The sequence below is a fragment of the Balaenoptera acutorostrata genome, chromosome 19, assembly GCF_949987535.1.
Source record: "Balaenoptera acutorostrata chromosome 19, mBalAcu1.1, whole genome shotgun sequence".
Classification (NCBI taxonomy): domain Eukaryota; kingdom Metazoa; phylum Chordata; class Mammalia; order Artiodactyla; family Balaenopteridae; genus Balaenoptera; species Balaenoptera acutorostrata.
This window is the reverse complement of record NC_080082.1, coordinates 60,789,412-60,814,704: the sequence shown is the minus strand read 5'-3', so window position 1 is coordinate 60,814,704 and position 25,293 is coordinate 60,789,412. Positions and strand designations below refer to the sequence as shown.

The window sequence follows — 25,293 nt, the reverse complement described above, 5'->3', positions numbered from 1 at the left end:
AGGGACGGGAGAGGACGGATATGGGGGAACGTAGAGGCACGATCATAGAGGGGATGAGGAACACGGGCATGGAGAGAATGGGGGGACTCGGACACATAGGTACCGCAACTCGGAGAGGCGAGTAAGAGGTGGGGAGCTAGGGGAGAGGGCTAATCCTAGGGCACTGGGAAAAGCTCAGGACGACTCGTTGGAACTCCTCCCTGGCAGCGCTTCCCTCCCCCGCAAGACCTTTCCCCTAGTTGTCGGCCACGCCCCCTTCACGAAGCAGGTTTTCCTTTCCCCTCCGGGTTCCGCCTCTCTCCCCAGGATCCTCTCCCCATTGGCCCGCATCCGCTTGCCGCACCGCCCCCCCTTCCGGCCTCTTGATTGGTCCTTTGTCGGGGTGGGGAGGCGGGCACCGCAGTGGTTGACTGGCTGGTGTCGCGGGGCGCCGGCGCAGAGAAGGACAGGGGGCGGGGCGTCCGGACCGTGAGGCCGAGTGTGAGGACCGACCCGGCGGGTCGCCGCGGCGGGAAGATGGCGGAGCTGCGCGCGCTTGTGGCTGTCAAGAGGGTCATCGACTTCGCCGTGAAGGTGACCGGGCCCCCCCTCCCTCCTCCCTGAGCCCCGCGGCCGTATACTTCCGGGGTCAAGAGCGCACACTGTATGAGGGTCTTCTGGTACCTCTGATCTCTGCAGCTCTTCCCTCAAACGTCAAAGTCACACCTGAGGGCAAAGATCAAGAACTGAGAGGTTCTGACGCCCCTTCCCTCTTCATTCAAACCCAGCCCTTCTGGGTCATGACCCCGTTCCCCTTCCGCCAGTTCCGTACTCACTCTCCTGAGAATTGTCTGCAGGGCGAGTTACCTTCTCTATTTCTTACCTGCTGGAGGAGCCATGGTTCCTGTTTAACACACGCAGAAACTGAGGCACAGAGGGGTCACTCAGCTGGGAAGGGCCACAGCCGGGATTCCTATCCAGGTCCCTCTGACTCCTCATCCCATCTAGTGCTTTGCACACAATCCAGGCTTTTCACCCACTCGGCTGCATTGCACACTCAATTGACTGTTCAGCACAGAAAAAGTGCCGTCATGGAGGTCCTATGGGAACCCAGAAGCTGTCACAGCCCCAGGGCAGGTGAGGAGACTCTAGCTGGGAAGGGAGAAGTGTGTTTGCTAGACATGAAAACCAATCTGACAAGTTGGTGGTCTAGCTTACAACCTCCACGAGAGGGGTGGAGGGCAAGGTCTCTGAGGGCCTGACTTGTCCCCAGACAGAAGCTGGTCCAGACAGAGGTAAATCAGACACAGTCCCTCAAGCCACTTTGTCTCAATAGTTGGCCTAAACCAGACTGAAGGCAGTGATTTTCTATCCATGTATGTCCCCACCCCGCAATGCCCATCAGACTAGGAGTCCACCTCTGTGTCCCCAGCATTGCCCAGTACAGGGCCTGGAGGCCTGACCCTAGCATGAAAACTTAAGCAGTCATTAACAACTCACATTTAGTGGGTCCTTATTATGCACTAGGCAGCGTTCTGGGTCCTTGATGGAGATGAACCTATTCAGTCCTTTCAATACCGTCTAGATTTTTTTTTTTTTGGCCATGCCACATGCCTTGTGGGATCTTAGTTCCCCAGCTGGAGATTGAATCCGGGCCACGGCAGTGAAAGCGCAGAGTCTTAACCACTGGACCGCCAGGGAATTCCCCTATTTAGATGTTATTAATCCTGTTGGACAGGTGAGGACACAGGTCTGTGGAGGTTCTGTTACCTGCCGGATCACCCGGCTAGGCAATCGCAGTCAGGTCAAAACGCAGCCAAGTCCTGCTCTCACTCAACAGCCACTTGGCCGAATGACAGCTCTGGCAGCGTGTGGCAGGGGGGTTGCTTGTTTGGGGGACAAGCTCGTCTTGGGGTCCTGGGACCCGATTCTTCTGGTGTCCTTCCCAATCTGACTGTCCCTTTGGGCTCCCATAGCCTCCCTCTGCCCCAGCCCTGGGCCCTGGCCTGAGATGTCTGGGGTCATGTCTGTCTCCCGCCCCGGACAGGCTCACATTTGACTCAGCTCTGGGTCCCAACGTTGCCCAGCCCAGGACCTGGCCCATGGGTGCCTCTGGTGTTCGTGCCGAATGGGGAAGTGTGAACTCGTTCTGACATGAGCTCCTGTACTTTTTCGCAGTGTTGGCAGGGCCTGCCCCTTCCACAGTGCCCCAGGGCATCTCCCTGGACATGTCTGAAACGAGTGATTCAAACGCTGCTAACTACCTAATCACCAACCCGGGCACCACCCCAGCCCTCCTTCCCTCATCTCCCAGAGCCTGTCATTTCTCAGCCCCGTCCCCCCCGCACCCCGCCGCCCTCTCCATCTCTCTGCCCTGCTCCCTCTTCTCCAGCAGTTCAGGCTTCATCTTCTACCTGAACCCTCACCGCTGTCTCCTCCTGGTTCCCCAGTCTCTCCCCTCCAGTCTGTCCCCTCCCAGCCTGGGTGTGGGGGGCTTCCTGCCCCCAGGGCTGACCATGCCCCTCCCCTCCTCCTCATCCCACCACTCCCAGCACCCTGAGGACAAAGTCCCCGCCCCTCCGCCGGGTGCTCGAGCCCCTTCGCGGTCCAGCGCTGGCCCCCTGGCCCTCCATCGCCCCTCTGTGCCTCCCAGGTGCTCATACTTTCCTGACAGACCCGGCTGCTGCTTGCCTCGGGCCTCCGCCCGTGCTGTGCCTTCTGTCTGGGTGCCCTTCCAGCTCCCCCCTCCCCCCTCTGCTTCTCACCCCTCCTTTGTCCTGCCTAACTCTGACCCCACTGATTGTAATAGGGTGTAGGGATTCTCTGGCATCACCACGTCCAGGAAGCCACCACCCCCCCACCCCGCCCCATCCCCTCAGGCTACCCTGATGTGTCCTTGGGCGCTCCTGCAGCCCCCTGGACTTGCGTCTCAGCCCTTCCCACACTGGATGGAGATCCTCTGTTTGCCCAGTTGTCACCCCCTGCCCCCAGACTGGCAGCTCCTTTCGGGAGGGGGTGGTGGTGTGCAAGGTCTGACCCAGCATTGCTTCCTCACTGCCTTCCAGGCTTTCCTCAAAAGTCACCTTGTCTGTGAGGCCTTCCATGGTCACCTGCTTGGCCTCTTTGTGCCTCAGTTGACCCATCTAGCAAATGAGGGTGGTGCTGGCAGTAACCAACCTCCTGGGCTGTCTGGACGGTTACATGAGTTAACGCCTATAAAGCCCTTGGAGGCTTGCCTGCCTGCCTGTTTCTGGCTCTTTCTTTCTTTCTTTCTTTCTTTCTTTTGGCAGCGCTGTGTGGCATGCGGCCAGCCAGGGGTTGAACCCATGCTCCTCCATCCCCCAGCACTAGAAGCACGGAGTCTTAACCACTGGACCACCAGGGAAGTCCCCTCTGGCTGTTTCCGTTGAGAGTTAATTTGTTACACCTTAGAGAGAAAGCCTGGAAGCTTCACTGAATCATCTCCCTCAATTTATAAAACATCATTATTTAAAAAAAAAAAAAAAAAAAAAAAAGACCGTCACTGATTTTTCAGGCCAACCATGGTTTCCCGACTTACGTAATTTAACTAAACAGTGTTTTTGAAGCTTGAAATCAACTCAGGCTTCAAAGGTCGTCCATGGAGAAGGTGAGCTGGCACGGGTCCCTGGTTCTGGAGAGCTCGCACCCCTTCCTCCTTGGGGGTCAGGAGTCTGGGGCTGAGAGTCCTGCCAGGGCCGGAGCAGGCTTGAGGCCCTCTCTTGGGCCCCCTGGCTTCCCGGTGAGGCCTTATACTGATGGACTGCTTTCCTATTTATAAAGGGGAAACTCCTATCTTGGATTTTATTTTTTTCATGAAAGACAGGGCTTTGGCCTGTTAGTTTCCATGCTGTTTAGTAAGTGTTTGATGAACGGACAGGTGCAGGTTTTAATGCATTACTCTTGTGAGCAAATTCTCATTCATTCCCCCGACAAATATTTCCAGTGCATCCACCACGTGCCAGGCACCGTTCTAGGCCTTGGGGATACGGTCATGACCAAAATGCCCGTAAATCCCTGTCCTCGTGGAGTTGACGATCTGCTGGGGAGAAGACAGCTAATCAGTACAGCATATGTCATATGGCAGGTGTGCTCCAGAAGGAAACAGAGGAAGGGGGCGGGGAGAGTTAGGAGGGATGCAGTTTGAGGAAGATGACCAGGGAAGGAGGTGAGGGGTGGAGCCAGGGGCGTGTCTGGGAAATTCTGGGGAAATCCTGGGTGACATGCCCAGCCCAGGTTCCAGTGAAAAAAAAAAAACATGGACTCAGCGCATGGTGTTTGCGCCGTGGCTTTTTCTGTAAAGTGCATTTATTAAGTTCTGGGGTTTGAGCCTTACTGTTGGTGCTAAGGTGACTTTTTCAAAATGAAGTGACAGTGATAGAAAGTGCGAGTTGTCCTTTTCCTCTTTCTCCTCCTCCTTTTAATGTTACCGGTCCCTGAGGTACAGCCAGACTGGGGGACCCCTGCCTGAATCCCACATTCCCATCTCAGTTCTGTCCGGTGGATGGGAGGAATAACCGCATCCTTCAGCCCCAGAGAAACAGGTACAGGGAAATAGTCCCAGAGAGAGAGTCCCTGCTGTCAGCCCACATCTGCTCCGGCCAAGGAGAAGAAAGAGGTCAGGTCCCGAGCCAGATAATGCAGGCTCCCAAGCCAGGCTTCTCTAGAAACCCGGGAGTCCTGCTAGACTCTTCCCTCTCCTCCCCCAGCACCCTGTCAGTTTCACCCTCACAGACCTCTCCAATCCATCCCCTTCCACATGTGGATGGATCGTCCGAGCCACTGTCACGGCTGTCCGAACCACTGTCATCTCTTATTTCGGTGACCAACAGCTGCCCAGCTGTCTCCCCACTTCCGCTTTTGCCATTTTTCCAGTTTTCTACACCAAGAATCCAGAACGACCTTGTACAAACTTAAGTTGGATCCACTCACCTCTTTACCTTTCCTTGTAGTTCTTTGGACCAAGACCCAGCTCCCCGGCATGGCCTGCTGGGCCCTGCGCAGTTGAATTCGTTTCCTATTGCTGCTGTAACTAGTTACCATAAACTTAGTGGCTCACAGCAACACAGATTTATTCTCTTACAGTTCTGGAGGTCAGAAGTCTGAAATGAGTCTACTGGGCTAAGATCAAGGTGTCAGCAGGGCTGCATGGCTTGCGGAGGCTCAAGAAGAGAATCCATTTCCTGGCCTTTTCCAGCTTCTGGAGGCCACCTGCGTCCCTTGGCTTGTGGCCCCTTCTTATGTCTTCGATCAACAGTCTAGCGTTTTCTCTCTTGGACCCTGATGCTCTCTCCCCTCCCTCTTTAACTTATAAGGACCCTTGTGATTACTTTGGGCCCACCTGGATAATCCAGGATAATCTCCCTCTCTCAAAATCCTAAACTTAATCACTTTTGCAAAGTCCCTTTTGCCATGTAGGTGACAGTCACAGGTTCCAGGGATTAGGATGTGGGCATCCTGAGGATCTGTTATTGTGCCTGTCACCCCGGTTCAGCCCCTGCCAGCTTCTCTGACAGCACACTGTGTTCCCCTGGCCGCACCAGCCTCCTGGGACTCCGCAAACCTCAGGGCTTTTGCACGTGCTCCTCCCCCACCCCCAGCACTTTCCCTCACACTTCACCTGCTCGATGCCAGTTCCTCTTTCAGGTTCAGCTCAAGTGCCACTGCCTCAGGGAAGCCTTCCCTGATAGCCTCCAACATCAGACTGGGTCGGGCCCCGATTGTGCTGTCTCACAGCTCCTGGACTCCCCTTCAGGAATTGTCAGGTGGTACAGCAGGGGACTTGAGTGCTTGGGGCGCAGAGCACTGCTGACTGGCTGTGTGACTTTGGGACAGGAGCTTCCATTCGGAGCATCAGTTTCCTCGTCTGCCCACAGGGACAGCGACAGCTCCTGTTTCACGGGGCTGTTGCCAGGACTGATGAGTTAGGGTGCGTGTGATTGCTTAGAACAGGGCTCCTGTGAGATGCTCCTGCAGTGGCCAATACTGTCGTCCCTGTTTGCCACCAAGAGGATTGTAGTGGGAGGAACAGTGGGCCCCCCTGGGCTATGAAGTTCCTCATCCATGGAACCTGTGACTGTTACCTTCTTTGGAGATAGGGTCTTTGCAGATGTTATGGAGTTAAGGATTTTTTTTTTTTTTTTTTTTTGGCTGCACCGGGCGGGTTGTGGGATCTTAGTTCCCCAACCAGCGACCAAACCCAGGGCCCTGGCAGTGGAAGCACGGAGTCCTAACCACTGGACCGCCAGGGAAGTCCCGACTGAGTTAAGGATCTGGAGGTGGGGAGGTTCTCCTGGATTCCCCAGGTGGGCCCTAAATGCCATCTCAAGAGTCCTTATAAGAGAGGAGTTGAGTTTCGACACACACTCACACGGAGAAGGCCACATGAAGACAGAGCACAGAGTTGAGGGTGAAGTGATGCCACCCCAAGCCAAGGAATGCTGGCAGCCCCTCCAAGTTGAAGAAGCCAAGGAATAGATTCTCCCCTTGAGCCTCCCGAGGGACCGCAGCCCTGCCGACACCTTGATTTCACAGCGAAACCTGTTTTGGCCTTCTGGCCTCCAGAACTGTGAGACGGTAAGCCACCAAGTTTGTGGTCATTTGTCACAGCAGCCTCGGGAAACTAACAGAAGCAGTAGTTAGTTGTTCCTGCCATGCCCCCCTGTGCCAGACCAGGAGCTCCCGGGCCAGCAGACCTGTCTGCCTTGCACACGGTGGTGCCTAGGAATCCAGCGCAGGGCCAGTGTTCAGTGAAGACTCACCATGTGAGGAAACGAATAGACGAGGTTTGCTTGCCCTTGACCTTAGCCTGTTGGGCAGAGAGAGGCTTTCAATGCTAGTGTTTTTCAGACTAGATCTTAACCATGTGTCGGTCAGGAAAACCATGTGGCAGGCTGGCATTTAAAAAAAAGAACAGAAAATGTCAGGGTATGGTGTATAATGGAAGGGTTAGAATCGATCACCGAACCTTGCATTGCCTTGGTATTTATGTTTATGTATAAATGTATGTTGTGCATTTATAATACCCTTGGGGATATTGTAACATGTACCTCTCGCAGTGGGTTATGGTCAAGAAAAATTTGAGAAACACTCTTTCAGGCCCCAGGAACAGCCATAGAGTAGGACGAGCGTGGCAGGTGTCCCTGGTGCTCAGCGAATGTCTGAGTGAGGAGGTGACCTCCACCCGTCTGTGACTTCTCACCCTCTCTGTCCCTGGAGCTGTGGGACCCTGGACAAGGCCCTGCCCCTTTCCAGATCCCTGTGGTCCCCGTCCAGCCTGCGCGAGGCTTGGTGTCCCGGCCACCACCCACCCCCGACCCCCGCCTTCTCGCCTGCTTCCCCCTGACCCTGCCACCTCCCCTCCCGGCTGAGCAGATCCGGGTGAAGTCCGACAGGACGGGTGTGGTCACGGATGGCGTGAAGCACTCCATGAACCCCTTCTGCGAGATCGCCGTGGAGGAGGCCGTACGGCTCAAGGAGAAGAAGCTGGTGAAGGAAGTCATTGCCGTCAGCTGCGGGCCTACCCAGTGCCAGGTGCTCGGGGGCCTGGGGAGGGGCTGGGACCCCAAGTCCCGGGTCTAAGGGAGGAGGGACTGGGGCCTGGACTCCTGGGTCTGAGGGAGGAGGGCTGGAGACCGGGCTCCTGGGTCCCCCTAGGGCTAGAAGCCAAGTCAAGCCCCTTCTCTGCTCCGCAGGAGACCATCCGCACCGCTCTGGCCATGGGTGCAGACCGAGGCATCCACGTGGAGGTGCCGGCTGCGGAGGCGGATCGCCTGGGTCCCCTGCAGGTGGCCCGGGTCCTGGCCAAGCTGGCAGAGAAGGAGAAGGTGGACCTGGTGCTGCTGGGCAAGCAGGTAGGTGATAGAATCGTGACTCAAACTGGCTGAAGCCAAAAAGCAAATTCATTAGGTTATGTAACAAGCTTCAGGCACAGCTTGATCCAGTCCCACGTGCTCTACACTCCTCTCCTCTGTCTTGGCTTCACTCTGTGTATCTCCAGGCTCACATCCCACCAGCCTAACAAACCCGAGAGAAAGATAAGAATCTCTTTCCCAAGGGCTCCAGCAAAGCTTCTAGAGCTGGCACTTCATTGGTCCAGCTGGAGTCATGTGCCCATCCCTGAACCAATCACTGGGGTCAGGGATAAAACGTTCTCATTGGCCCAGATGCCATTTCATCTAGTTCCCTAGTGTGACTGGCACAGGGTTTGGCTAGAGGGAGGCCTCTGGAATATTTAGACAAGGGGCAAAGATTTGGCATCTGGGATGCCAGGTGCCCTCAGGTGCTCCTGGACAAGTGACTGCCTATCTCGGGGCCCAAGTGAGGGGTTGGGATCATTCTAGACCAGGAGTCAGCAAACTGTGGTCCATGGCCACCACTGGTTTTATAAATAAAGTTTTATTGAAATGCTACTGCGTTTGTTTACATAGATACTTATTGTCTGTGGCTGCTCGTGCAATTGACTATGGCTGGTCGTGCACTGTAGCAGCAGAGTTGAGTGGTTGTGACAGAGACCTTATGATATTTACTACCTGGCCCATTAGGGAAAACATTTGCCAGCCTGCATTCTAGAGAAAGGCCCAAATGGTATGTGAGAAGCTCCATCATTGTACAGTCTTCTCTCTTTCCGCACTCAGGCCATCGATGATGATTGTAACCAGACAGGGCAGATGACAGCCGGATTTCTGGACTGGCCACAGGTGAGGCTGGAGTGGGGAGCATCTGCTGAAGACCAGGCCTGGGGGCTCAGAACACAGCCACCCCTGTCCTTGCCCTTCTGGAGGGAGGCAGGTGTAAAGCAGGACGGCCACTCCAGTGGGCAGGAAGGAGGGGCGCACAGCCAGGACCCCAGGCCACATCTGGGCCTTCACATGCCGCTTCCCCAGCCTGTTGCTCCTCAGCCACACCACTCAGCCCTGCCTCAGGGCCTTTGCACTGACTGTTCCCTCAGCCTGGAGCAGGGTTCTCTCAGATCTCCTCAGGGCTTTTCACTCCCCACCAGGTCTCTCCTCAGACATCGCCTCTTTGGAGAGGCCTGCCTTGCCCACTGTCTATGGAAGTACTCACGCCCCCTCCCCAACCCCACGTTTCCCATTCCAGTCCAATAGAAATGCAAGCGACATGAGTCATTTAAAGCTTTTCACAGCTACATTAAAAAAGTAAAAAAGGCCAAATTCATTTTAATCCTATATTTTTTCACACAATATATCGATAATATTATTTTAACATGTCATCAATAGAAAAAATATTGAGCTGGGAATTCCCTGGCGGTCCAGTGGTTAAGACTCTGCTTTCACTACTGAGGGCCCAGGTTCAATCCTGGTTGGGGAACTAAGATCCCACAAGCCGTGTGGCGTGGCCGAAAAAAAACGAAAAAAAATATATTGAGTTATTTTACATTCTTTTGGCTTTTGGTACGAGGTCATCGAAAACCAGTGTGTATTTTATATTTACAGCACATCTCAATTCAGATGCTCAATTTCCATAAGAAATACTTAGACTCCTAATACTCATTGTTGAAAAAGTAGATTCACGCATCCAACTTGTTCCAAACAGACTTAAACGTTTTCCAATAACTGCATCAAGTATCCTTTTTTTTTTTTAATCAGCTTTATTGAGATAAAACTGACCTGTACAATAAACTGCACACATGTAAAGTGTACAGTTAGGTAAGCTTTGACACATGTTACACACCTATGAAACCATCACCACAATCATGATAATGGATCTTGCTTATTGGTTTTAAAATGTAAATTAATGAAATAAAAGGAAAAATTCCGTCCCTCCCTTGATGGGACTAACCACATTTCGCGTGCTCAGAAGCCACATGTGGCCAGTGGCCACTGTGTATTTACTTGGTTACCGGTGGTCTTCACTGCAGGATAAATGCCCCCAAAAGCTGGGTCCTTGTTGGTTGTGTTCATGGTGCATCCCCAGAGCCGGGCTCATGGGACATTCCAACTAAGACCTGAAAGATTTGTCCAGTGAATAAGTGAACAGAGAGAGCAGGTTGGTTAGACAGAGAGGGTGTAGGTCACGTCAGGAAATGGTGGTTCAGGACCGAAGGGCAGAGGAGCCTTGGGCCAGAGGGTGGGTGCTGAGGGGGCCCCAGAGGATGTTTCGAGGATCAAGGTACACAGGAGGCTCTGTTGTTGGCTCAGCAGAGGGACCTCAAAGGGAGCTCCTGGGGACAGAAAGGTGTGTAAGTGAGACCATGACATGGAGCCTGGAACCAGGCTGGACACATTTTTGAGCCTCTCTCTGCCTCAGTTTTCCTCATCTGTAAAATGGGGATAATAGCACTTACCTCATAGAGTTCCTACGAGGATCTGATGACTTAATACAGTTGCTTAGAACAGTGCCCAAAACTCAATACATGTTCATTATCATTAAGGAAGGGAGATCCAATGGGCAGGTTCAGGACATTAGGACCTATACCCTGGGTCCCAGGAAAGACACCCTCCCCTGGATTTTGGAGTTCCCTTCTTGTGGCTTCCTCCTGTTCTTGAGCTTGATGTCTGTAGGTCACCTTGCGGGACTCTCCCACTTCTGTTCTCATTCACTGGCTCATCCGTGTGGCGTGCACTCAACAGTGGACTGCTCTGTGCCTGCCCTGGGTTAACCTCACCTGTGCTTCCCCAACGCTGTACCTCCCCAGGGCACATTCGCCTCCCAGGTGACGATGGAAGGGGACAAGATGAAAGTGGAGCGGGAGATCGATGGGGGCCTGGAGACCCTGCGCCTGAAGCTGCCTGCCGTGGTGACCGCTGACCTGCGGCTCAACGAGCCCCGCTACGCCACGTTGCCCAACATCATGGTGAGTGCTTGGCAGATGGGCCACTGGGGGCCTGGGGACGGGTGAGTGCTGCACGCCCAGTGCCTCCCTGGTGGTCAGGTGGGAGGAGAGAGGACCCAAGGGACGTCTCCTCCAAAGGAAGGGGTCACCCGGTCAGTTTGACTAACGGAGCAGGTTCACTGAATCATTTCTGCCAATAGTGAGAGTTCGGGGTTGGGGGGTGTGGCTGTTTTGGCGAACAGGGAGGGTTTGCTGGTTACCTCAGCCAATAGAAAGGCTTCACTGGACTCTAGGAAGGGTTCCTCTGTCATTCCAACCAATGGGAAAAGTTCATTGTATAATCTTAGCCAAATAAGGAGGATTCATTAAGTCATCTTGGTTTGTCAGGGAAGGTTCCCCCGGTAATCATTACCAACAGGAAGGAATCATTTAGGCCATCATGGCTAACTAGGAAGAGTTCATGGGGTCTCTTGGCTAACAGGAAGAGTTCACTGTTCATCATGGCTCTAGAATGGGTTCATTGGGTCATCTCAGCCAATAGGAAGAGTTCAATGTATCATCTCAGGCAATACGGAGGGTTTAGTGTGTCATCTCAGCCAATAGCGTTTAATGTGTCATCTCAGCCAATAGGGTGAGTTGTCATCTCAGCCGAAATGGAGAGTTCGGTGTGTCATCTCAACTGATAGGGGGCGTTCAGTATGTCATTTCATCCAACAAGGAGGGTTCATTGAGTCATCTCAGCCAATAGGTGAGTTCAAGTGAGTCATCTCAGCCAGTAGGAAGGTTTCAGCATGTCATCCTAGGCAATAGGGAGGGTTCAGTAGGTCATCTTATCTAATAGGGAGGGTTCAATGAGTCATCATCTCAGCCAACAGGGAGAGTACAATTGGTCATCTTGGCCAAAAGTCTATTGAGTTATTACTGCCAGAAGGATGACTTTGCCAGTCCGTTCCAGCCAGTGAAGGACTTCCCACGGCGGTTGACTAAAGGTGGGCTCCCACGATAGGAGGGCTCCCCAGGGCATCCCAGCCAGCAGGGATGTAGCAGGAATTGTCCACAGCAGGTGTGGCCCTGTAAGAGGTCACGTGTGCCCTGGCCAGTGGGCAGGTCCAGAAGGGTTCAGCCAGTGAGAGTGGTTCTGCGGACGTGGCACCCATGGAAGGGGGCTGCAGGAGTGTGGGCAGGGGCTTGGGCAGCCCTGTGAACCGTGGGCCTCCCATGTGCAGAAAGCCAAGAAGAAGAAGATCGAGGTGATCAAGGCCGGGGACCTGGGCGTGGACCTGACCTCCAAGCTCTCCGTAATTAGCGTGGAAGACCCACCCCAGCGCACGGCCGGTGTCAAGGTGGAGACCACAGAGGACCTGGTGGCCAAGCTGAAGGAGATTGGGCGCATTTGAGCCCTTTCCCTGAAACCCGGCAATAAAACCATGACTCTTCCGACGTCTGTCTTTGTTAACTCATTCCCCAGAAACCCATTCTTTGATTCGTTCAACAAACATTTACTTAAGTCTCCTGTGTGCCAGGTCCTGTGCTGGGTGACACTGGGGAACCAGGGGAGTCGCATCCGGCCCCTGCCTGTGAGGAGCTTCCATGGTGAAGGGGGCACAGACAATGGGGCCAGGCTCTTGTTGAGACTTGGGACACGAGAGGGAATGAGGCCGGAAGGTCTGGTCCTGGTTGGGGAGACAGACAAGCAACAGACAATCAAAACCTAGTGTGAGGATGAAGAGCGGGGGCCTGGAGTCAGACATAGTGATTTTAGACCCTCACTGTCACACTTACCAGCTGTGAGATCTTGAGTGAGTTACTTCCTGTCTCTGATCTTCAGTTTCCTCATGTGGACGATCGAAATAGTAAGAGCTTGGTGTAGTGGTTGGGGGCCTAGGGTCTAGATCCCAAGGCCCTGGGTTCAGCTCCCAGCCTGGCCAGTCCCTGGCTCTGAGAGGACCTTTGGCAGGTTCCTATTCTCTGAGCCTGGGTTTCTTCCTCCATCAGGTGGAGTTAGTAATAATACCCATTTTCTGGTTGTCTGTCATGGCATGACAGACCTCTCCACAACTTGGTGGCTTAAGCCAAAAATCATTTATTTTGCTTGTAAATCTGAAATTTGGGCAGGGCTTGGCGAGGACAGCTTGCCTGTCCTCCATGTAGCATCAGTCTGGGTGGCTCAAATGGCGTGTCTAAGATGCCTCGGTCATGTGCCTGGCAAGCTGGTTGGGGATGTTGACTTGAGCTGGCTGTTGGCCAGGGACCATGATTCCTCTCCACTGGGATGATTGAGCTTCCTCACATCATGGCGGCTGGGTCCCGAGCGGGAGCATTCTATAATGTGGGAAGTGGAGTATGCCAGTCTCTCAAGGCCTAGGTGCAGAAACTAGCACAGGGCCACTTGTGCTGTACTCTCTTGGTCTGACAGTCACAGAGCCTACCTAGATCCAAGGGAGGGCGAGATAGACCCTATTTCTTAGTAGGAGGAGGGTTGAATTTATAGCCATTTTTAAGCTACAAAACCTGCCCCATGGGTTTTTTTTTTTTTTAATATCTATTTATTTATTGGCTGCACCAGGTCTTAGTTGTGGCATACGGGATCTAGTTCCCTGACCAGGGATCGAACCTGGGCCCCCTGCACTGGGGGCGCGGAGTCAACCACTGGACCACCAGCAAAGTCCTCCCATGGGGTTTTGAAGGGTCATTAATGTAGCATCTTCAGAACCATAGCTGACATGAAGAAAATGTTACTCTGTATTATCACCACTATTAGCATGGGGTGGTAGGGAAAGCTTTCAGGAGGAGTGAGCAGCCTGACCTTTGTGGACCAAGCTCTTCCCTCTGGCTGTGCAACCTCCAGCAGTTTCCTTGATGTCTCTGAGCCGTGGTATCCTTGTTTGTAAACACCCAGCTCATAGAGCATTTGGAAGTGTTCAGCCTGATAACGCCCAGGAAGAATTTCGCACAGTTCCTGGACCACAGTACATGGGTAATTATTATTTTGGTTCTTGATAAGGTGAGACTTGAAGGACAAGTTGTGGTTAAGCCAGGTTGGAAGGGGTGGGGGAGTGAGCCAGAGCTTTCAGGCAAAGGAAACTGTCCCGGCCAAGGCTGGGAGGGGAGAGATGGCCTAAGAATGGCAGGGTGTTCAAAGAGGAAGTGCTGGAGGGGGAAAGGAGGGGGTGGGTGTAGGCCACGCAGGGCCTGGAAGTTCTGATGAGGAACTCGGGTGTCTTCCAAGGCCAGGTGCTGGGGAGCCACCGGAGGGCTGTGAGGGATGGGGGGTGCCGCTCTGGGGGCAGAAAGACTCAAGGACCATCTGGGGGGCCACGGACTGGAGGGAGGAGGCTAGGCAAGCGGACAGAGGAAGTCAGGGCCTGTGCTGGGGTCTGGCTGGTAGAAGGAGGAAGGGATGGAGCAGAGAGATTGAGGGGGCAGGAGGGGTGGGATCCAGAGACTGACAGCAGTGAGGGGAAGGAAGAAGGGGAGGAAGGCTCCCAGCATCCCTCTAGGTGGCAGAGCCGCACTGGAGATGGAGGATGCAGGAGGGTGGGGTTAGGGGGAAGACTCTAAGTTTAGTGGGACACGGGGCATGTTAAGACCTGGGGGTTGAGGAGACACAGTGCTGGCTCTCAGGAGAGACAACTGGGTGGAAGATAGCCACTTGAGACTTGGCCCTGAGGGCAGCAGGGGACCGTGGAGAGCAGACGAGGAGCAGGATCGGACCTGCGGGCGGGTGGGGGCGTGCTCTCCTCCAGGAAGTCTTCCTGACTTCACCTCCCCACCCCCCTCCACAAGTTTGTTACTAAGTTTCCAGCTGGGACTCCAGTCTCACCGTCTGCCCCCAGGGGCTGGGGAGTGCAGAGGTTACGCTGGGCCTAGCTGATGAGGACAAGTGGGGCAGGGTGTGGGTGGCTCAGCCATAATATCTGGGTGGGGGATCCTGGCACCTCCCCCTGGATCTGGCTTCCGTCCCCGCCCAGGAAGCTCTCAGTCCTGTTGGACTCGTCTAGCCCGGGAGGAGTGGGTGCAGGCCCTGGGTTTTGCCCCAGTATCCTCGCGGGTGCAGCTGGTACCATGGACACCTCACGGGCTCTGCTGCTCTTCCTGTTCCTGGGTAAGCCCCCCTACTCAGCCCCTTGCCCACCATTTCCCTTCTCTGCAGCCCAGCAACTCCCTCCCCTCCTTTCCTCTGCAGCCTCGGGAGTAAGAGTCCTCGCCGCCGTCAAAGCCTCTTCTGGAATTCAGAGAACCAATCTCTCCTCGGACTCGGAAAGCTCTTCCCAGGGCCCGGGTTTGAAAGTTCCCTCCATCAAACCCCCCAGCTGGAAATTTCCAGATCAGTCTCCAGGTTCAAAAGCCTCTGCTGATATCCCTCATTCTGAATGGTCTCCTGAGGTGCTGAATTTGAAGGAGGTGCCCGGGTCCTTCCGGTCCAGTGTTTCTGCTGAGAGCAAAAATCTGAACCTGGACCCCTTCTCCGGAATCCCTGGCTCCCAAGTATTTCCTCGTACCTCGGGTTCTCAAGTTCCTGCCCCAAACCCGGAGCCTTCCTCCTCTGTTAAGACCCCAGCTTCCAAAAGGCAAGTCCCCAATACTACCGTCTCTGTGGAGGCCCCAGTTTCAAAACTCTCCCCTCAGGATCAGGATCTTAAATCCTCTGCCTGGAGCCTGGACTCCAAAGTTACCTCAGAGGCCCGCTCGGGGCCAAGCTTGCCCCCGCAAGTGGGGGGCCCTCTGGCAGTGCTGGTGGGGACCACAATCCAGCTCCCTCTGGCTCCAGTTCCTGGCCTTGGTCCCCCTTCCCCTCTGCTGGTTTGGCGCCAAGGTTCCAAGGTGCTGGTAGCTGGGAGTCTGGGGCCAGAGGCCCCGCTCATCAGCCTGGACCCCACGTACGGAGACCGCCTACGATTTGACCAGACCCGAGGGAGTCTGGAACTCTCCTCTGCCCAGCTAGAGGATGCTGGGCTCTACACAGCTGAGGTCATCCAGGCCGGGGTCTCCCGGCAGATTTGGGAGTTCATGGTGCGTGTATATGGTAAGTGGGCCCTGAGGTCCCGAGTGCTGGCTGCAGGGGCTGCTGTGGGCAGGTTACTGCTGTTCTGAGGATGTGTTTCCTGCCCCAGAGGAAGGGGTTCCTAGACAGGGGAGAGGGACTTCTGGGCTGGAGGGAGGGAGAAGAGGAGCTGGGGGTCAAGACGGGTGCTTGAGGGAAATTGGACCTGGGGACCAAAACTCCTGGGAGCCCGGACTCCCGAGTCCCAGAGAGGAGAGAGCTGGGTACTCGGACTCGGGTCTGTGAGAAGAAGAGGACTCTTGGGGCTAAGAGGAGGGCTAAGAGGGGGCCTCGGCTGGGGCGAAATCCTGGGTGTAAGAGGTGGAGGGGGCTGGGGCTCCCTGGGCCTAAGGGACGAGGGGGCTGAGAACCGAGTCCTGAGTCCATTCCCCCTCTCCCAGAGCCCGTGTCCAAGCTGTCGGTGAAGCCTGAGGTCCCGGAGACCGAGGAGGGGGCGGCGGAGCTCCGGTTGCGCTGTGTTGGGTGGAGGCCGGGTCGCGGGGAGCTGAGCTGGACCCGGGACGGACGCGTCCTGGGGTCAGCGGACCCTGCGGAAGTGGAGCCACTCCGGATCCGCGTAGAGGGCGACGAGCTGCTCATCGCGCGCCCTACGCGCAGCGACCAGGCCCGGTACACCTGCCGCGTCCACAGCCCCTTCGGCCACACGGAGGCCGCGACCAACGTCAGTGTTTTCTGTGAGTGCGGGGGTGCCTCCGGTCGGGGACAGGGATCTGAGGGCTCAGGCTCCTGGAGTCCCTGGGGAGGAGAGGGCTGGCGGTCCAGTCTCCGGAAATCCTCGAGGAGCCCCAGTTGACCCCGACTCTCGCGGTTCCGACCCCCTTCCTCCGCCTAGACGGCCCGGATCTGCCGGTCATCACTGTCTCCTCGGACCGCGACGCCGACCCCTCCCTCTTTGTCACCGCGGGCAGCAACGTGACCCTGAGCTGCACCGCCGCCTCGCGGCCACCGGCCGACATCGCATGGAGCCTGGCCGACACGGCCGAGGCCGCGGTGCCCGCCGGCCCGCGTCTCCTGCTGCCCGCGGTCCGGCCCGGCCACGGCGGCGCCTACGCCTGTCTCGCAGCGAACCCTCGCACCGGCTACCGCCGCCGCTCGCTGCTCAAACTCACGGTGGCGGGTGAGGGCGGCGGGGTGGGATGGAGGGGCGGGGTCAGCAAGGAAGGGCGGAGATGCCCGGGAGAAGGGGCGGAACCGGCAAGGGGCTGGGATACCCGGGGGGGATGGGCGGGGGGGAAAGAGCGTGGTGGGGCGTGGCCGGCAGGGAGGGGCGGAGATCCCCGTAGAAGGAACCGGGGGATGCACAAGAGAAGGGGAGGAGCAAGGATGGCCAGGAGAGGGGGCTGGGCCAGCACTGAGAGGGCGGAGCTTCCTCGGGATGAAGGCGTCTCATCAAATTAAGCAGCGGACTTCAACGGCAAAGAGTAGGAGACAGAAAGGAAAGGGACTAAGTTGCTTGGGCCAGTAAGTGGGATCAGCAAGAGAGAGAAGTTACCTGGGAAAGGGGGCAGAGTCACGAGAGAAAGGGGTGGAATCATTCTAGAAAGGGGCAGAGTCGTCTTAGAAAGGGGGCAGGGTCCACTAGGAAGGGCAGGGATGTCAAGAAAAGGGGAGGGTTCAGTAGGAAGAGGCTACTCGCGGAGTAATCAAAGAGGGGGGCCAAAGTAACCTGGTGGAAGGGGTGGAGCTAGAAAAAAGGGTCGGGGTTACGTTTGGAAGGACAGGTATCAGTGTGGGAAGATGAAGTTTCCTTCGGAAAGGGGGGCAGTCAGTGGGGCTGCGACTGCCCACCTAGCCCAGGAGTTGCCGGGGAAAGGGAGCGGGGTCTGTAAGAGAACGGGGCGGGGTCAGTGCCTACAGGGCGGGCCCAGGTGAAGAAGAGGTGGAGAGAACGCGCGAGAGGCGGGGCTAGAGGGGAACTGGGAGAGAACTGACTGACCCCTTGATCTCTCCCTCCCCTCCACAGATCTGCCCCCCGGGTCCCCACAGTGCTCAGTCGAAGGGGGTCCTGGGGATCTCTTCCTCCGCTTCCGCTGCTCGTGGCCCGGCGGGTTCCCTGCCGCCTCCCTGCAGTTCCAGGGTCTCCCCAAAGGCGTCCAGGCGGGACCGGTGTCCTCTGTGCTCCTGGAGGCTGTCCCCGCCCAGCCCCGGCTCAGCGGCGTCCCCGTCACCTGCCTTGCTCGCCACCTGATGACCACGCGCACCTGCACTGTCACCCCGGGTGAGAGCCTGTGGGACTTCTTTCCTGTTTCCCGAGGAGGAGGGGCTATTTCTTTCCTCCTTTAGAACTTGAGAAAAGGGGACTTCCTAACTACAGGAAGAGAGATTTCCTCTATCTTTAACCCTACAGAAGGTATGAGGTTTTCCCTATACCTCAAGCAGGGGCGGGGCCAAAATTTCTTTCCTGGACCCAGGAAGAGGGCTGACACTTTCCCACGTGTTCAGAGCAATACATGGTTGAGAATAATATGAGTTTCCCAGGCCAGGACCTGGCCTGTCTTACGTACTTCCTAAGTCCTTGTTAAGGAAATCAGATGAATGAATGAGGGAGTGATTGAAAGGGCAGATCTTCTTCTTTTGGCTAAGGTGCCCTATTAGATTCACCAAAGGGCACAGGACTTGTTCTCTTTCTTGATTGGGTTTCTTCCACCTGCAGAGGCCCCTCGAGAGGTGCTGTTGCATCCGATGGTCGAGGAGACACAGTCAGGGAAGGTGGAAGTGGCGCTGCAGGCCTCTGGCTGTCTCCCACCTTCTCGAGCATCTTGGGCCCGGGAAGGGCGGCCCCTGGCCTCCGGAGACCAGGGACGCCTGCGGCCTAGCCAGGATGGGCAGAGGCTCCTCATCGGCAACTTCAGCCTGGACTGGGACCTGGGAAATTACTCCGTGCTGTGCAGTGGGGCGCTGGGTGCTGGGGGCGACAAGATCACCCTCACTGGTGAGCCCCATCCTTTCCCAGAACCCAGGTCCTCCAGCCCTCTCTTCTCTCAAACCCAGGAGACTGGGATTCCAGCCTGTTCCTCCCTCAGACCAAGGAGTCCAGGCCCCCAGTTCCCTCCTCCCTTGGACACAGATATCTTGGTCCCCGGCCTCTGCCGACCCCAGACCCTAGAACTCCCACCCCCAGATCCCTGACCCGTCAGGGAATCCTGGACCCCAGTCACTTTTTCCATGAAACCCTCAGACCCAAGAGTTTGGGCCCCCAGTCCCTTCCTTTCTTAGACCCAGGAGTTGGGGTCTCCAGACCCTCTGCCCCTGGGACCTAGGAGTCCAGGCCCGTGGCCCTCTTTCCTCTCCCTGCTAGGACCCATGAATCCAACCCCCACCTTGATTCCACCCCCACCCCCCCAGGACCTTCTATCTCCTCATGGAGGCTGCAGAGAACCCGGGATGCAGCAGTGCTGACTTGGGATGTGGAGCGAGGGGCCCTGATCAGCAGTTTCCAGATCCAGGCACAGGTAGAGAACCCTGACCTGAGCAAAGCCACCGCGTCCAAGGACTGGATCTCCCTGCTAACCCTCGGAGCTCAGGATCGCTCAGCTGTGGTGCCCCTCCTTCCTCAGAAGCCTCGGGCCTGGGTCTTTCGTATCCTGCCCACTCTGGGGAACCAGCCAGGGACCCCATCCCAAAGCCAGGTCTACCGCGCCGGTGAGTGAGAGCTGCTGGGCTTCCAGCTGGGCTGAGAAGCCCTCCTCCTGGGCTTCCTCCTGTCAGTCTGTTTTGTTGGATCTTCCTTCTTTCTCTGTGTTAGTTTCCTGGGCTTGCTGTAAGGAGGTACCATGAACTGTGTGGCTGGAAACAACAGAAATGTATTCTCTCCTAACTCTGGAGGCCAGGATTCTGAAATCGGGGTGTCTGCAGGGCCATGCTTTCTCCGAGACTCTGCATAGACCCCTTGCTTGCCTCTTTCTAGCTTCTGACGGTGACGGTCAATCCTTGGCGCCGCTCCAATCTCTGCCCTCAGCTTCTCACAGCCTCCTCCTCCTCCCTGTGTGTGCCTCTGTCTTCTTCTTCTTCTTCTTTTTTTTTAATAAATTTATTTATTTATTTGTTTTTATTTTTGGCCATATTGGGTCTTCATTGCGGTGCGCGGGCTTCTCATTGCGGTGGCTTCTCTTGTTGCGGAGCACGGGCTCTAGGCGCGAGGGCTTCAGTAGTTGTGGCGCACGGGCTTAGTTGCTCCGTGGCATGTGGGATCTTCCTGGCCCAGGGCTTGAACCCGTGTCCCCTGCATTGGCAGGCGGATTCTTAACCACTGTGCCACTAGGGAAGCCCTGCCTCTGTCTTCTTGTAAGGACACAAGTCATATCAGATTAGGGCCCACCCTCATGATCTCATCTCGACTTGATTGGTTGAATTGTGTCTCCCCCCAAAGATACAGTAGTCCCCTTTTATCCTCGGTTTTGATTTCTGAGGTTTCAGTTACCAGGGGTCAACCGTGGTCTGAAAATATTAAATGGAAAATTTCAGAAATAGGCGATTCATAAGTTGTAAATTGTGTGCCTGAGTAGCGTGATGAAATCTCACGCTGGCCCCCTCCATCCCACCAGGGATGTGAATCACACCTTTGTCCGGAGTATTCTGCCTGTTACTTTGAAACTGTCTCAGTTATCAGTTCAACCGTCATGCTGTGTCAGTGCTTGTGTTCAGGTAACCCTTATTTTAGTAATGGCCCCAAAGCGCAAGAGTAGTGATGCTGGATAAAGCATAGAATCCATAGGGTTTTGCACTATCCGTGGTTTCAGGCATCCACTGAGGGTCTTGGAATGTATCCCCTGAAGATAAGGGCAGGGGGAACTACTGTATACTGACGTCCTGACCCTCAGTACCTGTGAATGTGACCTTCTTTGGAAAAGAAGTCTCTGCATATTATCTTGACTTGATTACATCTGCAAAGACTCTATTTCCAAAGAAGGTCACATTCACAGGTACTGAGGGTTAGGATATCACTGTATCTTTTTGGGGGACACACAATTCAACCAGCAACACTCCCCACCTTCTAAGTATTGGATGTGTCAGTCCTCAGCCCTCTTCTCCACCTATATTTCTCCCCAGTGTGGCCTGTCCACTCTCATCACCTTAAATATCATTAATACTCAGATGACTCTCAAATGTCTGATCTCCAGCCCAGACCTCTGAACTCCAGACTTGAAAAGCCACCTCCCTACTTGACATCTTCACTTTGGATGTCCAGCTGGCATTTCAGACTTCACATGTCCAAAATAGATCTCTTGAGGTTTTTTTCTCCCCAACCACACCCTCCCCCCCCGCCCCCCCCCCCCCGCCCCCACCAACTCTCCAGTCTTCCCGTCCTGGGACATGGCGCCGCCCACGTGCTGACGTCACCTCCAACATCCCAAATACCAGCAGGGTCCCATCACGTCCTTCTGAAATGCTTTCCCAATCCATCCACTTCTTTCCATTACACTCTGGTCAGACACCACCATCCTCTCTTGCCTGGACTGCAGCAGCCATTTACCTGGTCTCTATACGCCCCCTCTTGCCCTCTTAACAATCCATTCTCCAGGTAGAAGCCGAAGTTATGCAAATCCGATCACGTTGTTGCTGCCTTGCTTAAAAGCCTTTCACGCCTAGGCTCTGGCCCCCGTTAATCCCTCTAACTTCATCCTTTACCTCTTTCACCTTCATTCCGTGTCCGCCACCCACAGTTTTCATTGAACGCAGAAAACTCTTTCCTACGTCTGAGTCTTTGCATGTTCTGTTCCCTCTGCTTGGAACACCCTTCCCCCTGTTTAGCATGCCCGGCTCCTTATTCCCCAGGTCTCTGCTCAAATGTTCCTCAAGGACCTTCCTTCACCAACTTTTCTAAATGTCACCTCCCCTTCCATTATTTCTATCATAGCCCATTTATTTTTTCTTCTGAGCAAAATCTGAAATTATGTTATTTATTTGCACATTCGTTTCTGATTTCCCTCCTAAAATTAATCCTCACGGTAGCAGGTATGTTGGTTTGCTCACCAATGGATCTTCACCACCTGGCAGAATGCCAGGCACACCACATTCACTCAGGAAATGTTAAATGAATTGAGAGTGCTGGGGTCCCAGATTCCTGGGTTCTGAGGGGGGCTGGGGCAGGGGGCTCAGGAAACAGGTCCGGATTTGGCTCCTGCTCCCCTTATCCGCCTTCTCTTGGTCTCTTCCAGGCCCCATCCTGGGCCCCGGGGCCATCGCTGGCATCGTCCTGGGCTCCCTACTGGGCCTGGCGCTCCTGGCAGCACTTCTCATCCTGTGCATCTGCTATCTGTGCCACTTTCAAGGTGAGTGAGTGACCAACTGGTAGGTTCCCTACAGAGAGTCCCATTGCTTCAGGCTCCGAACCAATCAGCGGCAGTTACCTCATCCAACCTGCCTTCCTACCTCCGTATCAGCCAATCAGAGTAAGGCTCCACCTCTCAGCCCAGCTTCCCTTGCCATTGACTGGGTGGGCATGTCAGAGCAGCCAATCAACTGTTTCTATTTCTCTTCCTGTCCCTTTCCCAGGAGAGACTCCTAACAAAAAGAAGCATCCTCCCAAGTTGACCCCTGTATTCTCCTTACCGGAAAGGAAGTTTCAGAGCGAGACCCCAGAGCAGACCCCACAGCCTCTGCCCCTCAGTGTTCCACTGGAGGACCCTAGCCCAACCAGGGCCCACCCAGTGAGTGTGGGTGCCCCAGTGTCCTGGAATGGAGGTGGAACTTTTTGTGTTTTAGTCAGGCAGAGGAGATGGTTTGAATTCTCTTCCTCCAGCTTTTCTTATTGGTTTACAAAGTTGGTAGATTTTTCCTGTCTTTTTTTTTTTTTTTTAAATATATAAAAGTTGAATGGGACTTCCCATCCAATTTTTATATACATTAAAAGAAATGCGAAATTCCAATTCCCCCCCAAATGAAGGGAAACGCCTTCATTCTTCTCCATAAAAGTTGGCAAAACTTCCATTTTCTCTCCGAAGTGGGATAGAACGTCTTCTTCCCCATAAAATTTGGGTTGTTGCATGTCTTCTCTCTCCCAAGGGTGGCTAGACATTTTTTCCTCCTTGCAAATGGAGGGAACTCAGCTAATTTCGGAATGGTGCGAGCTAGCTCTAGAAAAGGGTGAGTTATGTCATATCCAGGGTAACCCCTGAGGTTGTCCCCCATCCCTCCGTTCTCTTTCAGGCCACTGATCTCAGGACAGTCAACTTTTCACATGGGGTCCCCAAGACTGTTCGGGCAGCCACGCAGGTGTGACCAGGGCTAGTGGCCTGCTCTGCACAGGACTTTTGGGACGGGACTTCCTGTTTCACCCCAGCAGCAGTAGTAGGGGACCTCCCGTCCTGCTGTGATTGAAGGTTGGACCCATAAAGTGGGACTCCCTGTCTCCCTCTCTCAGCGCAGAAGACTCGTCTTGTATTTGTGCAACTAAGGAGATGGGACTGCTGGGCTAGGAGAGACTCCTGCTGACCTAACAGTGTGGCTTGCACAACCTTCAAGCAGTCGAGGATCTGTGGCCGACCGGCAGGGCCTGCTGTGCTGCCCCGAGCTGGAGGGGGCGCCCTGCCTCCGTTCTCTGGAAAGGTCTTCCTATATCAACGTTTGCCTGCTTCAGGCCACGCTCCATCCAGCTCCCAGAGTCTTCATCTTAGATCAGATCGCGTTCCTCTTCTCTTTAAGCCCTTCTATGGCTGCCTGTTGCCCTTCAGATATTGTCCAGACTCCTCATCGTGACCTTCAAAGTCTTGTGGTTTGGCCTCTGTCACAGCCTCTCTGACCTTCCCTTCCAGAAATTTCACCCCTGCTTCTCTCCACCATACTTAAGTTTGCCTCCAGGCCTTTGCTCCCAGAGTGTACTGTGCCTGCAGCAGCATTCTTTGCTCTATGTCATTCATTTTTCAAGTGTAAAGGTAACCGTTACCATCTTAGAGGACCCTTCCGTAACCCATGACCCTAACATGCCTCAGTCGTGGGTTAGGTCCCAGCGGCCCTGAGCCTCCTACTCCTTGTACTTAGATACATAACTGTTTGTTTAGCCTCCGACCCCCTCTTAACTGGCAGCTCCACGAAGGTAGAGACCGTGTCATTATCCTGAGCACTTAACACAGAGTTTGGTACACCGTAGGCCATCCATATTTGTTGACTGATCAAATATTTGGGGCCAGTGAAGGCCTGGGCTTGCTGCTACCATCCCCAGCAGGATGCCTTCCTTTTCCACCTGGGTTTCTCATTGGAAATTTAAGGAGTGCATCCATGAAGATTCTTTTGGCTGTAAGTAACGAAATAAATGATGGCAAGAGATGGAGGTAGGTGGTTTCAGGCTGGCTCAGCAACTCAGTGACCCCATCAAGTACCTGGGCTCTTTGTGTCCTTCTGCTCTGCCACCCTCAGTGGGTCAGCATAGTGTCTCACGTAGCAAGATGGCTGCTGCAGCTCACATCTTCACACAACTGTATGTGACGACAAAAGGAAGGGAGCAGGGTTCCTCTCCTCTCATGAGTGGGGGAAAAAATTTCCTGGAAGCCTAACAGTAAACTTCCCTTATGTCTCATTGAACAAAAACTGGCCACATCACTGCAAGGGAGGCTGGGAAACCAAATATCTCAGCCTGTATCGTGGGAGGTGGGCAAAGAGGAAAGTGGAAACAACGAAAGTATAGGCAACCAGCATCTGTCTCAGGGAAGGAAAGGATTCTGGTTAAAGATCGGGGTGAAAGCGGCCTTTAGGAAATACAGTCCTTGGATCTTTTTAAAAAGGTGGTGCCTGGGGTCCTGGATACCTGGACTCTCTACATCTATATCAGCTAGAATTTTCATTTCCTTTTTAATCACTAGAAACAGAAAACCTAGCATGAGTTGGCTTAAACATACATGGGACTTTATTGCTTATGTAAGTGAACGTGGGCATCAGGTAAGTTTTGATCCACTTACTCAAGTGACGTCCTCATGGACTCAGTTTCTCTAGACCTTCCACTCTGCATTCCATAGTGTTTCTAACATTCTCAGGCTCCACGTGTTGTCTTCCCCACCATCGCTATCCCCATAGACCCAAGATCTCTCCATGCAATGGAGAAAAGGAACCCTGCAGATCTAGACTTCACACCATTGAGCCACATGATCCAGCAGAAGACCATCTCTTCTCGGGAAATCCACACAGCTCTGGTGTTCGCTCTCTCATTAGTCTGGCTGGGTCACGTGCCCACCTCTAAACCAGTCACAGTGGGAAACGGGCTATGCTGAGTGGCTTAAGCCAATCGGGTCACCTCTGCAAATGGATCAATTCCAAATCGACCAAAGAGAAAAGGGAGGGCAGAAATGATGCTGGGGGGACACCACCCATGACCACAACTCTGCCCTCCACTCACCCATATCCTTAATGACATTGACACCTGCAGGCGGAGACTTTGGAAAAAGGCGTTTATTGGTGTGGTGGTCTCAACACTCCCCATGACTTGGAACACACGGCCCCCAGG

General features: G+C 54.6%; 2 protein-coding genes across 5 annotated transcripts; both read left to right on the top strand.

The window, feature by feature from the left end:
* The first annotated feature begins 413 nt into the window (after positions 1-413).
* Positions 414-12,232, top strand: ETFB (electron transfer flavoprotein subunit beta). The gene is made up of 6 exons (XM_007179902.3): positions 414-573; positions 7,372-7,530; positions 7,692-7,850; positions 8,634-8,696; positions 10,655-10,813; positions 12,019-12,232. Exons 1-6 carry the CDS (start codon positions 517-519, stop codon positions 12,187-12,189), a joined length of 768 nt encoding a protein of 255 aa, XP_007179964.2. The 5' UTR covers positions 414-516; the 3' UTR covers positions 12,190-12,232.
* Positions 12,233-14,740: 2,508 nt separating this feature from the next.
* Positions 14,741-24,345, top strand: VSIG10L (V-set and immunoglobulin domain containing 10 like). Of its 4 annotated transcripts, none has more exons than XM_057533494.1 (10): positions 14,741-14,897; positions 14,979-15,818; positions 16,238-16,531; positions 16,690-16,974; positions 17,821-18,075; positions 18,511-18,789; positions 19,203-19,499; positions 22,016-22,129; positions 22,353-22,507; positions 23,221-24,345. In XM_057533494.1, exons 1-10 carry the CDS (start codon positions 14,858-14,860, stop codon positions 23,251-23,253), a joined length of 2,592 nt encoding a protein of 863 aa, XP_057389477.1. In that variant the 5' UTR covers positions 14,741-14,857; the 3' UTR covers positions 23,254-24,345. The 4 variants fall into 4 exon arrangements, with proteins under 4 accessions (XP_057389477.1, XP_057389476.1, XP_057389478.1 ...); XM_057533493.1 differs by having other exon boundaries at positions 23,007-24,344; XM_057533495.1 differs by lacking the exon at positions 22,353-22,507 and having other exon boundaries at positions 23,221-24,344.
* Positions 24,346-25,293: the final 948 nt, after the last annotated feature.